A 16,084-nucleotide genomic window follows, 5' to 3' on the forward strand; every position below is an offset into this window, starting at 1 on the left:
GCCATGAGGATAATCAACTTATCTAGCATGGTAGTCTCCATTTGCTCTAAAAATACTTTAATGATGTTGAAAAAAGATTCTTAGAGAAGTGGTACGGAGGATTTGGTTTTTTAAAATGATGTGAAGAATAAATGATCTGTATAGCTTTCTGTTGACTAGTTCTTTTTAGATTCCAACAGTGTGATCCTATTTCCAGGCAGAGGCTTACAGTACCTTACTGAAGTCCTTCATTTATGCACCCCGTTAACTCCTCGGGACGTCCAACATTTAAAAGATTGGATTGCTGAAACCTGGGTGAATCTGGCGATGGTGGACTACCCTTATCCATCTAGCTTTTTGCAGCCTTTACCTGCTTGGCCAATTAAGGTAATAGGAAGGTACCCTATCATCATTTTTAATAACATAATTTTTATTGTGTGTTTGTGTGTGTATGTGTGCATTCACTGACTTTCAGCATCAGAGAAAATTTTAATACCACAGGGGCTCTGGGACCTGGGCTGAAAATTTGGGTTCTGCTACTTTCTGGTTACACGACCTTGGTCACGTTACCATACTTGACTGGGCATCAGTTTTCTCATTTGAAAAATGGAGATAGGCTCGGTGCCTGTGACTCAAGTGGCTAAGGCGCCAGGCACATACACCTGAGCTGGTGGGTTCGAATCCAGCCCAGGCCTGCCAAACAATAACAACTGCAACCAAAAAATGGCCAGGCATTGTGGCGGGCACCTGTAGTCCCAGCTACTTGGGAGGCGGAGACAGGAGAATCGCTTGAACCCAGGAGTTTGAGGTTGCTGTGAGCTGTGATGCCACAGCACCTACCCCGGGGGATAGCTTGAGGCTCTATCTCAAAAAAAAAAAAAAAAAAAGAAAAGAAAAGAAAAATGGAGGTAGACTGTATCAATTATAATTTGTGTGAATTAGAAATAAGACCCCGTGCTGTTAATGCTATGTGTCAAATCCTGGGCCAAGCACTTTGCATACATAAACATAATTTACTGTCTGTTAGTGCTGTATACAGGCAGTCCTCAGGGTATGGACGAGCCACCTTATAGTGTTCTAAACTTATGAAAAGGCTCCAGGGCTCCCTTTAAGGATACTTTATAATTAAATTAACACACATAATTTTGGAACTAGTTCTCCCACACATGGACAAACCCTCGTGGCATGAACGGTGTATTGGTGCAGCATCTTTGTACTAGTGGCAGTCTCTGTTGCCTATTTGGTGACTTACACATACCATCATTTTTGTTTTTACTTTTTTGTTCAGTTTTATAAATCTGTGTTTACACTTATGACCATACATCCAAAGTGAAAGCCCACTGCAAATCCAAGTGAGTTTGGAGTAAAGAGAAAGATGATTACAAAGGAAATGAAAGTAGAAATAATTAAATGTTCAGGGAAAGACCAGATGCCATCATTCACTAGGCAAGCATTAGGCTTCAATCGCTTGAATATCAGAGCAGTTTACAAAGGATAAAGTGGGAATAATAGAACACGTAGAAAGCAGTGCTCCCCCGTGAAAGTATCAGTTATTACAAAGCAGAGTAGTACATTCATTACTGAAGTGGAAATGTTATTATTGGTTTAGAAGATCAAAATAAGTACAGTATTTCTATTACCCAGTGTTGATGCAACATTAAGTATCACCCTTTAATATTCTTTCTTGAAATTTTTCTTGTCTCCTATATAAAATTTTTAGATAAGTTTGTTTTTATGTTTTATTTGTTTGAATTAAAAGAGAAAGCACAATAGTTTCTGTAACTTATTATTATAGTACAGAGGTGTCATTGTTATTGTACTGTATTATTACAGTGGCTTATGTATGACCTTTATAGTATTATTATTATTGTGTATGTACTAATCATCAGGGATCTGAGTTACATACAAATCCAGCCTAAAGACATTCTCAGGAATGTAGCTCGTCCGTAACCCTGGTACTGCCTGTATATATGTAATTCCTGGATCTATGTAATACATGGTAGATGCTTAATAAATGGCAGCCTTTATCACCATACTGTATGATCCAGTCAGCTGCTAAAGCATTCTGAGTGCTATGGGTGTTGTGAAGGGGTGATCCCCGTGCAGATCGCAGTGGAAAGAATGTTGAGTTAGATCCTGGAGGCAAGGGTTTGGTCCAGAACTGCTGATTACCAGCGATATGATCTTGGGCAAGGTGTTTTTCTTTCCCAGCCTTTTGTGTCTTCCTCTGAAAAATGGGATTAACAGTGCTTCCATATTGACTAGGGTTGTGCTGAGGATCAAATACGATATCGGAGGTGAAAACACTTTAGAAAGTGTAAAAACACATTATACTCTGTATTTTAAGGTTTTTTTCATATCAGAATTCTTTCTTGTATTTGTTCTTTATAAGCATTCCTATTCCTTAGTTTTAAAAACAAAATGTTAGCCAACTTGATGGTAAAGTTTAGAGAACGTAACTGGCTCTACAGCTAGAATGGGTACTGGGAGTGAAAATAGAATTGGTAATATGAGAGACAGGTTTCAAAAGCACTTTTAATTTAACTGTCTTTTTGAACTGTTATATATGCACCATAAAACATTGTAACTGGCTTGGTGCCAGTCGCTCAAGTGGCTAAGGCGCCAGCCACATACTCCTGAGCTGGCGGGTTCGAATCCAGCCTGGGCCCGCCAAACAACAATGATGGCTGCAACCAAAAAATAGCGGATGTTGTGGCAGGCGCCTGTAATCGCACCTACTTGGGAGGCTGAGGCAAGAGACTCACTTGAGCCCAGGAGTTGGAGGTTGCTGTGAGCTGTGATGCCAGGGCACTCTACCCAGAGTGACAGCTTGAGACTCTGTCTCAAAAAAAAAAAACTTCATAACTAAAATGGAACAGGCTTGAAGTAAATATATGTCAAATTGAATTGAATTTTGACATTATGGAGTTATTAAAAATAACAAGTCTCTCTCATGTTAAGGGAGAGAACTAAATTTAGACCAGTGAGTTTCCATAAATGCCTGTGTTCTAATGATGCCTTATCTGTCTATATTATTTTACTGTTTATAAAGTATTTGCATATATGCTGTCTCATATAATCTTTACAAAGATACCGCATAGGAAAAGAGGCATAATCCCAGATTTTGGGGGAAGAAATTAAAGCTCAACTAAGAGATGGTGGAAGTGGGGTTGGAACTTCGTCTGCTGTTGTTGAGAGTCTGTGATGTTCTGTGTTGCTCTGAATTAGGAGACTTGACTGAGGTTTGAGCAGATCGCTGCTCACAGTGTGCCAGCTATGAGATTTAACTCAGTACTCTATGTACAAAGTGAGAATTACATTTGCATCTTTATTCCTACTTGAAGAACAAATGAGTTGTCAGATGATAAAAACATATGGGAAATCCCCTTATTATTTAGAACAGCGGTTGGCAAACTTTATCTGTAAAAGGCTATATTTAGGCTTTGCTGGCCATATGGTTTCTGTCACAATTATTCAGCTCTGCAGCTGTAGCATGAAAGTAGCTATAGATAATATGTAAATGAATGAGGCTGGCTGTGTGCAATAATACTTTATTTATAAAACCAGGCAATGGGTTGGATTTAGCCTGGTGGTTGCCAGTTTGTTTACTGCTGATCTAGAAAAAGAGCCAGAGGAATACAGCTGTTGAGTGTTAGTTGGTTTATTTTATCATGATTTGGAATGGTGAGCAGTCTAACTTTTTCTCCTGACTTCTTCAGTGTTCCTTTTGAGGCATTTTGCTGTTGAGTCTTAACTATAAATAATTATTTCATCTTTGCTTTCCTAAATAATTACTCAAAACCAGTGGAATACACTTAAAATATTTTGTCATCTATTTTTGATTTAGCACAATCCTTTTTTTTTATTTTTTATCTTTTGTACATATGCACAATACAAGTTTATTTTTAAAGTAACCTAACTTTGTGTTGTTCCCTCACCATCACTTTTTACTTCTTTTATCCAGGATTCATATTTGTCATTCTTTTCAGTTATTTCTTACCGATGGTACCCTTTCTCTTGACAATTCAAAGAAGGCTTGATTGCTTATATTTAAGGTTCTGTTTCTTGCCTGCACCCCCCGCCCCCAGAAGTAATCTCTCTTGCCTCTTGCCTGAGAAAGTTCCGTGGCCTCTGTTCCATCCAATAGTTAGTTACCCATCTGATTTTCAGAATTTTTCCTCTACATCTTTCTCTCAAACTCGTAGTAGCTTTGGATCACTTTCTTTCACTGTTCATTCTGTTTCTCTTCTTTGACCTCCCTCTCTGTTCTCCCAACCCACTAATCCCTGGAACACTACCCAGTTGGGGACCGCTCTTTCACTTGGATAGTTCCATTTAACCAGGATTCCCCCTCCCTCTGATATACTTCCTCCTCTTTAAAGGGCTGACAAACAGCAGTCCTTTTCTGAGTCTGTAACTCAGGCTTAGGATGGGGAGATAATATGTAACGTTTGGGTTATGAAAAAAAGCAGGTGATTTCCAATTCTGTCTGGACCTTGTACAGTTCTGAAGGATCCATGGGCAGTGACTAAATGCCATTTTCCGTGTCAATTCAAGTATCGTTCTTTTTCATTTGTCTTTGGGCTTTGCACACTCAGACTCCATTTGCTTTTGTTTACCGTTAACAGAAGCTGCAACATTCATGCAGAAATAATCATGGACTTGGCTGGTAGAACACAAGGAAGAAGAGAAAAGGGAAATAGAAAACCCCTCTGTCATTTGACTGTTCCCTCAGCATAAAAAACTACCAGGTCTCCTCTCAGCTTAAAGAGCAGTTTTAAAGGATACTGTAGCCTTTTATTGATGTTGAAGTCAGTTTTCAGCTGATAACTCATTAAATATGCACTATGTCCTGCAGATAGTGGAGTGAAATAATAAGACGTAAGATGGAAACCCTCTTCCGTTTGTCTTGATGTTTGGTAATGTATGCGACCTCTCTGGGTGGTTTAAGCGGTTTAGGTGCATTCTGTGAAAAGAGAGCTTTTAATGACAAAACTAATGTGATTATCTGAGTGAGTGTGAGAGGGGTATTGAAGCCTCAGAGAAAGAAAATCTGTTAGAAAAGCTGAATGTATCTGCTTAATCCTTTCTCTAATGTGGATGCACCACGCTCTCTGAGAGAAGATTGGTCTTTTTTTTTTTTTTAAACCTATCTTCTTTCCTTCCTCTTTTAAAAAAATTTCATCCCGCCCCCCTTTTCTTTCTCTCATTCAAATGCTTATCTTCGTAGGTCGCAGCACTTAAAGCTTTTGAACAAATCATTATCTTTACTGTCTCTGGTGTTTGTGGGGTCAAAGGGCAAAACCTAAACATTTAGGTGCAGATCTGATTAGTGTGGTGCTAAGATCACGTGAATGCTCCACTTTCTCCACCATTTCTGTATTCTTTAAAGCCCAGAATTATTAAAATGGGCATTTAATGTTCTTCTCAAGGGTTTCCTGCGTGCTCATCTGTGTTCTAGGAAATAGAAAGTGAGTTAAGTCTGTCCATTTCAAGTGTTTAATCTTGAGCCTCGCCTTAATCTACTGTTTTACAGTTTTCCTTTTACTATTAAGCATTTAGAAAGTTTTACGATTTTATGCTGCCCCAGAATTCTTTCTAGTTTTTTGCCTAAAATGAACTTAGGAAAATATAAAGACACCCTAGGAATAAAAACAAATTTGTTAAAAAATTAAGCATGAGACTGCAGGTATATTTAGGTGCTGTTTGTATTATTTTTCTCTTACCCTTTTCTAAAAGTTAATTTTCTATAACTTTTAAAGTTAAGTATGGGTAGTATGGTGGTTACAAATTGGAAGCTCCAGAGAGTCTGCATGTGAATTCCAGTTCTGCCGCTTTCTTGCTGTGTGGCTTTGGGCAAGTTTCTTAACCTCTCTGTGCTTTGATTTCCTCATTTGCAAAATGGGGATAATAGCAATTGTAATGCTTTTTAGGGTCCTTATGAATATTTCATAGGATCTGGTGTATAATAGTAGGCACTAAATTGATGCAGGAAGTGAGTTATATGAAGACTTTGATGAAAGCCTGGGTTTAGACCTATTTCTATAGTTGTTTTTTTCCCCCAAGTCAGATGGGTAATGTGTTGACAGTGGAAGAAGGTTTAAGGGAAGCACATTTCACACATGACTGTGAATAGCCAATCATCCTGCTTCCTGTAATCATAGTTTTAAAGTTGTCTATAGCCAGACATCTCTATAGCTTTTTTCCTCCTCTGTGAAATGGAAATGGTCATTGTATGTTGCTCCCTGGGTCACTGTGGGACAAGTACCTGGCCTCAAGGGATACTCAGTAATAGTACCAACTACCGCAGCCCCAGTCATTCCCATTTCAGGGCATTTATCTATTTATATAAGTAGAAGGGATATGCTTTATGTAGAGATTGTTTACATGAATCTGTTTGCTACTGTTCACAAAATAAAGTACAGCTACCCAGGTATTCTGGACAGAGGTGGTTGGCAGGGACTCTTCTCTTTTCTGATTAGATCACAGTTTCTTATATAAACTGTCAACAAGCCAGCAAGTGCTCGCCCTCCTCAAGTGGGCTGTAAATGGCAAATTGTGGAGTTTAGGCTAAAGTAGCATATGAGGTTTAACTAGTATTGCTGATATTTGATTATATTTGACCTGCAAATGTGGGAATGTCATATAGTTCAACTTAATATTTATGTGTTTTCTGCATCCTAGAGGTCTTTGATAAAAGTATGTGCATATCTCCTTTTTTTCTTTTTTATTCTTTTTGAGACTGAATCTTAAGCTGTCACCCTGGGTAGAGTGCTGTGGCATCACAGCTCACAGCAACCTCAATCTCTTGGGCTTAAACGATTCTCTTGCTTCAGCCTCCCAAGTAGCTGGGACTACAGGCACCCACCACAATGCCTGGCTATTTTTTTTTTTGCAGTTGTCATTGTTGTTTAGCAGGCATGGGCTGGGTTTGAACCCACCAGCCTTGGTGTATGTGCTGGCACCCTACCCACTGAGCCACGGGCCTGCCCTGCATATCTCCTTTTGAATTTCTTTACTTTTTGAATGAGCATGAGAATATGCTGGTCTTGCTAGTATGTCTTCTGTATTTTTTTCAAAGCTCATTCATTCTGTTATGGAAATTGTTAAGGAAATGTATGGAGTCGTGAGTGATGTGCAGTTTATGATACAGAATTATGCTTGGATCACAGAATCTTTGAGTTAAAAAAGAACTTTAAACTATCTAAAACAAAATTTCCATGGTAAATTTGCAAATATTTTGCAAAAAAATTATTAAGTGACACTTTTTGGGCTACCTATCTAGCAGGCTGGTAGAATTATAAATTGGTCCTTTCTTTCCACATCATATGTAGTATATGGTCATAGTATAAGGCAGTTTGATAGAATATACCGAAGGCTTTAAAAATATTTTATCTCCTTTGAACCAGTAATTCCTCTATGAGTTAATCACAAGAAAACAAGCATATATGTAAAGATTTAGCCCTAAGGATATTGACTATAGCCTTGTTTGTAAAAATGAAAGATTAGGAATGACCCAGATGACCAATTTTAGGGTTGCTTCAGCCATTCTTCAACTCCTCATCCTGACTGCTCCCTTTGGGATTTTCTAACCTCAGTCAGGGCCCTTCTTAAGGTATGGTGCTCAGAACTGGACCCAGTACCCAGAGGTGATCTGACCTCACTAAGGACAGTGGGCCCAGGAGTGCCCTTAATCTGGCCATGGAATTTCTACCAGCAGAGGCCAAGTTTCTGACCACGATGTTCTCTCTGTGTAACCGGGGCTGCCAAAACCCAAGCATTGTCAGCCAGTGCCGGTCGGTCTCCAGCCATGCTGGTGTCTTTTAAGGAGTGACAGTAACTGCTATTTGTGGAGATGGCTATTCATGGGGACTCCTTTTCTTTGCCTGACAGAGGCTCAGTGTTCTAAGCTCTTAGAGAGGCTCTGATGCCAGCGTGTGAGTCACACTCGCTTGCTGCTGTTCTTTTCCAGAATTGGGGGCCACTTGTTGCTGTGTACAGCACCTCCGTCCCCGCCCAGCTTGCACTTTCACCCTGCCTGTCGTCCATGCTGTGCTCAGTCACAGTGCTCTTCTCTGCTCGTCTGTGAGTTCCGTGTGTCCACTCTGTAGTTTCGTGCTATATTTTGAAAGAGCTGAATCCACTGCTGGTGCCCAGATTCAGAAAAGAATGCTGATCAACTGTTGGCTAAAAGCAGTTTAATAAATCTTGTGATTGGTTCTTGGTTTTTCACAATGTCTTGAGTACTTCTAATTGGCACATTTCTTAGGAACATTTTTCTGGGAAAAGTGCTGTGCAAATGTTAAGAGGTTTGTTTGTTTTTTTACTTACCATGAATAATCAAGAGTTACCAAAATAGTAAAATACTGTTTTAACTTTTAGTTTTTCTTCAGTTTGCATTTCCTCAGTGCTTTAGGCTGGAAAGGTTTGTGAGGCTCTCAGTTAAGCTCAATTCTTTTTATTCATGTACATGAATAAAACCCTAGTATACCTCTTATGACCTCACAGCTTCTGTTAACCTCTTGTTACTTGGACATCATAATTTCTGACTTTTCTTTCACTCAGCATTTTCTGCTACTCAGAATCTTATTGGAAATGATGTACCTTCTGTCTTCCTTTCGGAAAGTCTCATTGCAATCGAATCTGTTAAAGACTCTGTAGTTAAGATACCCGTTTTGTGTTTGCTAATACAACATTTCTTAAAATTAAAATTATTTGACTAAGAAAACTTTTTTTATAAACTACCAATTGGAAATATTGCTGTACAGAATTTATTTCGGGAAAGGCATCAAATTTCCCCTACGATTCATTTCTTTGTCTTTTCAAGTTTCCCTTTTTTCCAGGAAAGTATTGTAGGCATCTGAAAAGTATTGTAGGCAGCTGGTACTGGGTAGAATCGTATTGAGAGGCCAGTTTGCTTGTAGCTCCTTATTACCCTTCCTTAGTACCTTCCTTTCCTGATGGGGAGCATGTCCCTAGCCCAGGCCTTGGTGTCACTCCCACGGCCAAGACTCTCTGAGGTGGAGGGACTGACTGACTCTTTCTCTGGACTCCTCCTTTTTTTCAGACCTTGCCTGTTATATGTATATATTTTTTTCCATATGAAATGGGGAAGGACCATATCTCTGAATTTATATCAAGTGTTGATAGAGGATGTAACTTTAATGTGTTTCCTTGCCACGGAGGCTATTGATAGTTTTAGGAGAGAATACTTCCTAAGCCGTGTGGCACAGTAGATAAGAAGTATATTTCATAAGCAGAAACATGGGAGGGGGCAAATCTGAGTCCTACCATTTACTAGCAGAGTAACCTTAAATAAAGTGATTTAGCCTGAGAATCGGTTTCTTCATGTAAAATAGTGGATGATAATCTGTCTGAAAGTGCTTTTTGAGGATTAAATGATATAATGGTCGTAAACCCAGGGTTTACTAATCAGTAGCTATTATAGTTGTTATTATTCAGCTGGGAGTCCATGTGCCAGCTTAGTCAGTCCTTGCCTTTACTCCTAATCCTGAGTATTGCCTGTGAGTTTTAGAGTTAGAATTTCGGGCACTGATTATGTGTAGTGATGGGAATATTTGGGCTCTGGGGAATTGCAGGGTATGTTTCTTTTATCATAGCATAGGCAAGGGAGGTTCATGTCGTTCTTCCATAAGAAATTCTATAAAATTTGCATTTTCATAAAAATATAATCATTCAGCAAACATTTAATTACCAGATATCTTGCTAAGGGCTGGGGGAGACATTCTGGAATCAAGTGAACACGATAGAACATTACAGGGGCTCTGATGGGAATAGGAACAAGGCATAGTGGAGGTGCCAAGAAGGGGATGGTTAGGTTCTTCTCAACTTGGACACATAGGCAGGCACAGGTGCCTCAGAGAGGAGGTGATATTTGAGCTGAGTATTGTAAAAGATGAGTTGGTGTCTGCCAGGCAATAGTGGAGTAGGAAAGTGGAGAAAAGGGCATTTCAGGGTAAGGACAAAAAGAAAGGAGCTTGATGTGGTGGGGGTGGTTTTACTGGGCTGGAGCAAAGGCAGCAAAGATGAAGCTAGAGTGGTGGGTAGATGGAGAGGACTTGAACACCACGCAGATTCTGCAGCCTGGGGAGTAATTTCAGAGGTTTATAAAATCTCTGAGTAACCTGAGTAATTCCAGAGGTTATACTCAAGCGACAGAAATTGTTAAGCAGTGCAGGTAGATGCTTAAAAATGTTTTATGACCAATCAAAATTGTATTTCTTCTCAGTGTCTGAACTGTCACTCATTTTATGTCCTCACTCTTCTCCCATTTCTCTCTCTAAATGATAGGTAGTGTGCCAGTATTTGAAAAATCCCAACGTTTCTGATTCACTGATGATACAGAATATATTCCAAGCTCTGAATATCTATTATAATTATTCTGGTGAGGCGCAATGCCTGAATGTTTCAACAACAACAACCAGCAATTTGGGATCCCTGGGTTGGAGCTATCAGGTAATTGTATATGTAATTTCCCCACGAGGAACTTTCTTTTCACTGATGCAATTATGCTGCCACTGGGTGCGCAAGGTTTTGTTACCCAACCTGGATCCAGTTTTGTCTCTATTATTTAACACGATAAGACCTTGGACAAGTTTCCTCATTCATTATCACTGAACATAAATAAAGTGCCTACCAAGTGTCGGGCGCTCTTCTAGGCTTCAAACATAAATAATACATGATCTCACCATTAAATATAGCCTGTGAGAAAGTCAGGTAACTGAACTATATTGCAAGACATCTTGATAAGTCCTAGTCAAGTAACATAAAAGAGAGGGGGCCTACTTTGTCCCTCCCAGCTCCTATTCCCTTACCTGCACAGTGAGGCTAATCATGAGACTTTCCTTCCAGAGCTGTTGTGAGGAGTAAATGTAACTGATGTGAAGGAAAGCATTTTATGAAGAAGGAATATGTAGTCCTAACTTCTGTGACTTCTCAGCCAAGCGTTTCTACACACAGAGAGAGGGTGGATGACACAGAAGGAAAGCGCAGGGACTCTGAAGCTGGCTTGCCCGAGTGCACACCCTGGCTTTGCTACTTTCCAGCTGTGACTTTGGATTATTTATTTTTTTGCCCCATCTCCTCATTGGATCTTCTCTTGGCTTGCTTCTTAGGCTTGTACAGAAATAGTCATGCCTTTTTGCACTAATGGTATTGATGACATGTTTGAACCCCACGCATGGAACTTGAAGGAATTTTCTGATGAATGTTTTAAACAGTGGGGTGTGAGACCAAGCCCTTCCTGGATCACTACCATGTATGGAGGCAAAAACATCAATTCACACACGAACATTGTTTTCAGGTGAGTGTTTGCTAATCTAAAGGGAAACTTTGGTTGACAAGAGACTTTGTAGAATAGCTGAGGAAACAGGAGCCAGGAAATGCTGGGCAGTAAAACTGTGAAGAATGCTGAATGGTGCCCATCGTGTCTTCCTAAACCTGGAGAGACGGAGGATGCTGAGAAGAGAGATGATTTTATGCCCTGATACCAGTGTGTTTCATTAAAGGTCTGAAAACCAACAACAACAAAACTTAAATGTATTTTTAAAAAACTGTCCGACACAAAATGAAGCATCGCCTGTTGTTCACAATTTGTTACTATTATTAATGACAATGAAAAATTTCAGTATTTATTTAACAAACTTTAAAAAAATTTTTTTTGTTTGTTTGTTTTGTTTGTTTTGTTTTTTGGCCAGCTGGGTTTAAACCCGCCACCTCCAGCATATGGGGCTGGCACCCTACCCTTTTGAGCCACTGGCACTGCCCTATTCAACAAACTTTTGAAATGCCCACTTCATTCTGTTCCAAGAACTGGATGAGGCACTTTAAATTACCTAGTGACATCCTCAGGACAACCCTGGGAAGTAGCTGTTAGATGCCGTTTTTGACAAAGTCGTTGTGTTCAGTCACTTGCCAAAGCTCACCCAGCTTGGTTTTAGCTACTAAATGATAAAGCCAGATTTCTACCTTGGCTTGATGGACTGCAGCACCCACGCCTGCTCTTCTCTGTTACGCTAGCGGCTCCTTAAGAGTGACATACTTGCTATTGGTTCACATCAGAGTGAATTGAATAGACTCTATGTGTATTCACTGTAACTTTGACATTTTAATGTTCTGGCTTGAACATTAGGTTGTTACCTATTAAGATAGCAACTATCTTATTAAACATTTCTCCAAATCCATATGAAAATAGGAGAGAGATACCACTACATGCCTCTTAAGCAGAGTTGTTGTTTAAATTATAACTGTCATTCTTTCACAAGCCCTTTTAAGTGAGTCAGATTTGGCCCTTGCTGTACAGGCAGTAGCTTTTAGGAGAGAAGACTACAGCTTGTCTGGACGTGGGCTTTGCTTTCTGAGTTTAGGCTGGTGGCACTGTCTACTTTGCAGAAAGCCTCTGACTTACTGGACTCTTGCTGTTTTCTAACCCAGCAGGATACCTGTCTCCAAAATAAAAGATGAGACACTTTAGTGGAAAACTTAGAGTCTGTTTGCTTTATTTTCTTAAATTGTGTTTCTTGTCCTGTACAGAATTCTTCACAACTATATCCTTCAACTTAGTCATATAAAGTGACAATCGAGCCAATTAATCTATTTAGGGTATTGAAGGAAGCAGTGCCAATTTAGGGTGTTTGAAATGGGGAAAAACGTGAAAGGATTGAAGAAGACTGCAGCATGAGCCTTTGTATCTCTCTTAGTCTGTTATTGCTGCCATAACAAAAAGCCTGATAGCTGGGCATTGTGATGGGTGCCTATAGTCTCAGCTATTTGAGAGGCTGAGGCAAGAGAATCACATGAGCACTGGAGACTGAGGTTACTGTGAGCTATGACAGCATGGCACTCTATCAGGAGCGACAAAGTGAGACTTTATCTCAAAAAAAAAAAAAAAGACCTGAGGCTGGGTAATTTATAAACAGCATTGAATTTATTTCTCACAGTTATAGAGGCTGGGAAGTTGAAGATCCAGGTCCTGGCAGGTTCAGTGTCTGGTGGGGCCTGATCTCTGCTTCTAAGATGGCAGCATCCCCACATGGCACTAATCCATCCATATGGGTAGAGCCCTCATCACTTCCCCAAAGGCCTCACCTGTTAATACTTCCATGGTGGGGATTAAGTTTCAGCACATGAATTTTAGGGGACAGTCAGACCACAGTTATCTCTAAGCTCATCTTTGTCTCATCAAAGGAAGTACTTTGTCAATGTTTTGTTCTTCTTTAGAAACATCTCCCTGGCGTATTTCTGTGGATTTTTCTAGCATTCTGAACTTCAAGCACATCCATCCGCGCTTTGCCCCTACAAAGCTAAAGTTCAAACTGAATTTTTAAGTGGAATCTTTAGTCTTTGTATGAGGTTTTCTTATATGAGCTTTGGTCAAATCCATTGTCCTTTTTGTTGGTTTTAACCCTTAAAGATAAGTATTTTAGTTATCCATTTGCTCTTTTATTATTTTTCTCAAGCTAGCAAAATCATTATCATCGTTCTCATTAGAGGAAGGGGCATACTTCATGAGAAAAGTCTTAATAGAACAGAAGTCAGTAAGTGGAAATTCTCTTTGTGACCAGTGTAAGAAAGGACTTTGAAAAAGAGCTATGCAAATGTACCATCAGCTCTCTAAAATAAAATTATGAGGGTAAGTGCGTGGCTCATGTGTGTAATCCTAGCACTCTGGGAGGCCAAGTCTAGTGGATTGCTTAAGCTCAGGAGTTAGAGACCAGCCTGAGCAAGAGTGAGACCCTGTTTCTAAAAATAGCTGGGTGTAGGGTAGGTGCCTGAAGTCCCAGTTGTTTGGGAGGCTGAGGCAAAAGAATCACTTCAGCTTAAGAGTTTGAGGTTCCTGTGACTATGTAAGTACCAGGGCACTCTACTGAGGGTGAAAAAGTGAGATTCTGTCTCAAAAAAAAAGAAAGAAAAAAGAAAATAAAATTATGTAAGTTCTTTGATCCTCACTTTTATCTTCTGTGAAATGAGTGTAGTAATACCAGTCACTCCATAAAGTTGTTTTGATGCTTAAAACAAAGAGTACTTGACCCAGACCTTGCAAATGTATATGCTCAAAAAATATTTGCTAAATGAATAAATGGACATACACCCTCCACCTTGTACTTTACCTTTAAGCCACTGGGAACTGAGTATTAGTATTTGTCCACGAATGTCTTTCTGTTTCCTCTTTTTCCCCTTTTCTTAGGACTCAGACACTTCCAAGAAATCTTCCTGACTCCTCTAGGGAGAGTAGGTTTCTGCCTCCTCCTTAGCTCCCCTAGCACCTGTGAATACCACTTAGCACTCTGTGTGAAAATGATCGGTTTGTGTTTCCACCTGCCCCATGAGATTGTGAACTTCTCGGTGTCCTGTTGGGAACCTCATCTTCACCATCTCTGTGCCTGCAGCACCTGCACCAGTGACTGGCACATACTGTCTGCCCATCAAATGTGTGTGTGCTGATAAGGGTGGGTCGTGCAATGCGCAGCTCGGGGAGCATGTGAAGCTTTCAAGCTGAGACTACGTGAAGATGCAGGTTTACCTTTCTGCAGTGGCAGGTCTACTTTTACAAAGAAATCTTTTTCGAAGGCTGCTAGGTATCAAAAATCCAATGTCAAATGTTTAATTCAATAAAAATTCAAAACTCTCCTGCTTTGCTGAAGAAAGCACATTCCCAAAGTACAGGAGCAGCCTCAGGTGTTCCTTGGACTGAGTGGTTGCCAGCTATAAAATGGTTCTGGTTGGTGAGGAAGAAAATGTCGCAGGAACCCAGTGGAAAGTATCTTTGTGACCAGGCTTCTCTTCTTAAGTTGCCTCACACAGATGCAAGTGTGACTGCTTTTCTGGTTGGAAAAGTCAGTCATGATTGTTGGGTTGGAGATTTGCCAGTGAAGGCTTTGAAGTCAGGTAGACCTTGATGCCATTCTGCTGCCTTTCTGGATTAGCCGCATGGCCTTGGGCAAATTGCCAATTTATATACATTAAAAATAATAATACCTCTCTAACAGGGTCATTTCAAGGAGTAAATAGTTGTTGTGGAAGTGTACACCATGAAAGCAGGGATGTTGTCAGTTTTCTTCTCTGCTAAGTCCCCTGTGCCTACTCAGTGCCGGATATATAGGAGGTACTCCGTACACATTTGTTGAATGAATGAGGCCTTAATAAACAGTAGCTGTTAATGGTCTCACTTCAGCAAATTTTTTTTTATTTCACAGTAGTTTTGTCAGAAGGATTTCTTTTCTTTCCCAGCTTATAGACATCATTTTACCAATAGTCACTCTCACTTACTTGAATATAAATCCAAAAGAGTATCCCTGAGGAGCTGGTTAGTTTAACATCATTGCTCAGGCAAATTAATTATTGCCAGTGATTAAATGAGGCTCCCTGTTGGGAATTTTACCCAGGCATCTAGATACGCTGATGAAAGCAGGGTTTTCTCTCTCTCTCTCTCTCTCTTTTTTTTTTTTTTTTGTAGATTTCCCAATGATTGGTTTAGCTTTCACATGTCTAGGACCAAAAAATTCAAGTCCATGTGCATTTTAGGTCTCTCAGCAACTCCAAACACTGTTGCTAAGCCACTAGTCTATTTCAGATGACCTTTTAAATCAAATGCAGTTTGCTTATTATGTGGCTGTTGGGATAGCTTTTTTGTTTTGCAAATAGTGGAGAGTTTCCTATCTGGGTTAGACCTGTCAAATTGGAATAATGTTAAAGGCTATTTGTTCACTTAAGAGAATCTAAGTCCTATATAGTTTACTTTTAAAATATGTCTGGTAGTAGGGCTTTTATTTTGCATGGGAGTTTTCCTTTTTATTGTTAACAAAACCGAAAAAGTACATTAATGGGGTCTTTCTGTTAATTTCTGTTTTTTCTTTTTCCTTTGTTTTTTTGTTTTTTGAGTTGAAGTCTCCCTGTGTCACCAGGCTGGAGTGCAGTGAATATTCACAGGTGTAATCATGCTATACTGCAGCCTCAAATGGACTGATATTTTTCCAAGAAAGATGTTATTAAGTTGTAGTTGACTGAAACAGAGAATTTAAAAGTGTTTTCCTTTTTTTCTTGTATTTTGGGGGTTTTATTTTTATTGTTGTTGGAAACAGAGTCT

The 16,084-nt window shown here is 39.7% G+C and overlaps 1 protein-coding gene and 1 non-coding gene across 2 annotated transcripts in view; one reads left to right on the forward strand and one right to left on the reverse strand.

Moving 5' to 3' along the window:
- Positions 1 to 16,084, forward strand: part of PRCP (prolylcarboxypeptidase) — a 72,345-nt gene that overhangs the window by 50,920 nt on the left and 5,341 nt on the right. Inside the window, exons 6-8 of the mRNA XM_003780861.3 lie at positions 197 to 366; positions 10,291 to 10,455; positions 11,115 to 11,302. Coding sequence (XP_003780909.1) covers positions 197 to 366; positions 10,291 to 10,455; positions 11,115 to 11,302 — 523 coding nt within the window. The remainder of the gene's footprint in view (positions 1 to 196; positions 367 to 10,290; positions 10,456 to 11,114; positions 11,303 to 16,084) is intronic.
- Positions 6,044 to 6,145, reverse strand: LOC111724693. The gene has a single exon (XR_002772948.1). It is a non-coding gene; the product is annotated as a small nucleolar RNA U13 (small nucleolar RNA).

The sequence above is a fragment of the Otolemur garnettii genome, unplaced genomic scaffold, assembly GCF_000181295.1.
Source record: "Otolemur garnettii isolate 467f Iridium unplaced genomic scaffold, OtoGar3 scaffold00001, whole genome shotgun sequence".
NCBI lineage: Eukaryota > Metazoa > Chordata > Mammalia > Primates > Galagidae > Otolemur > Otolemur garnettii.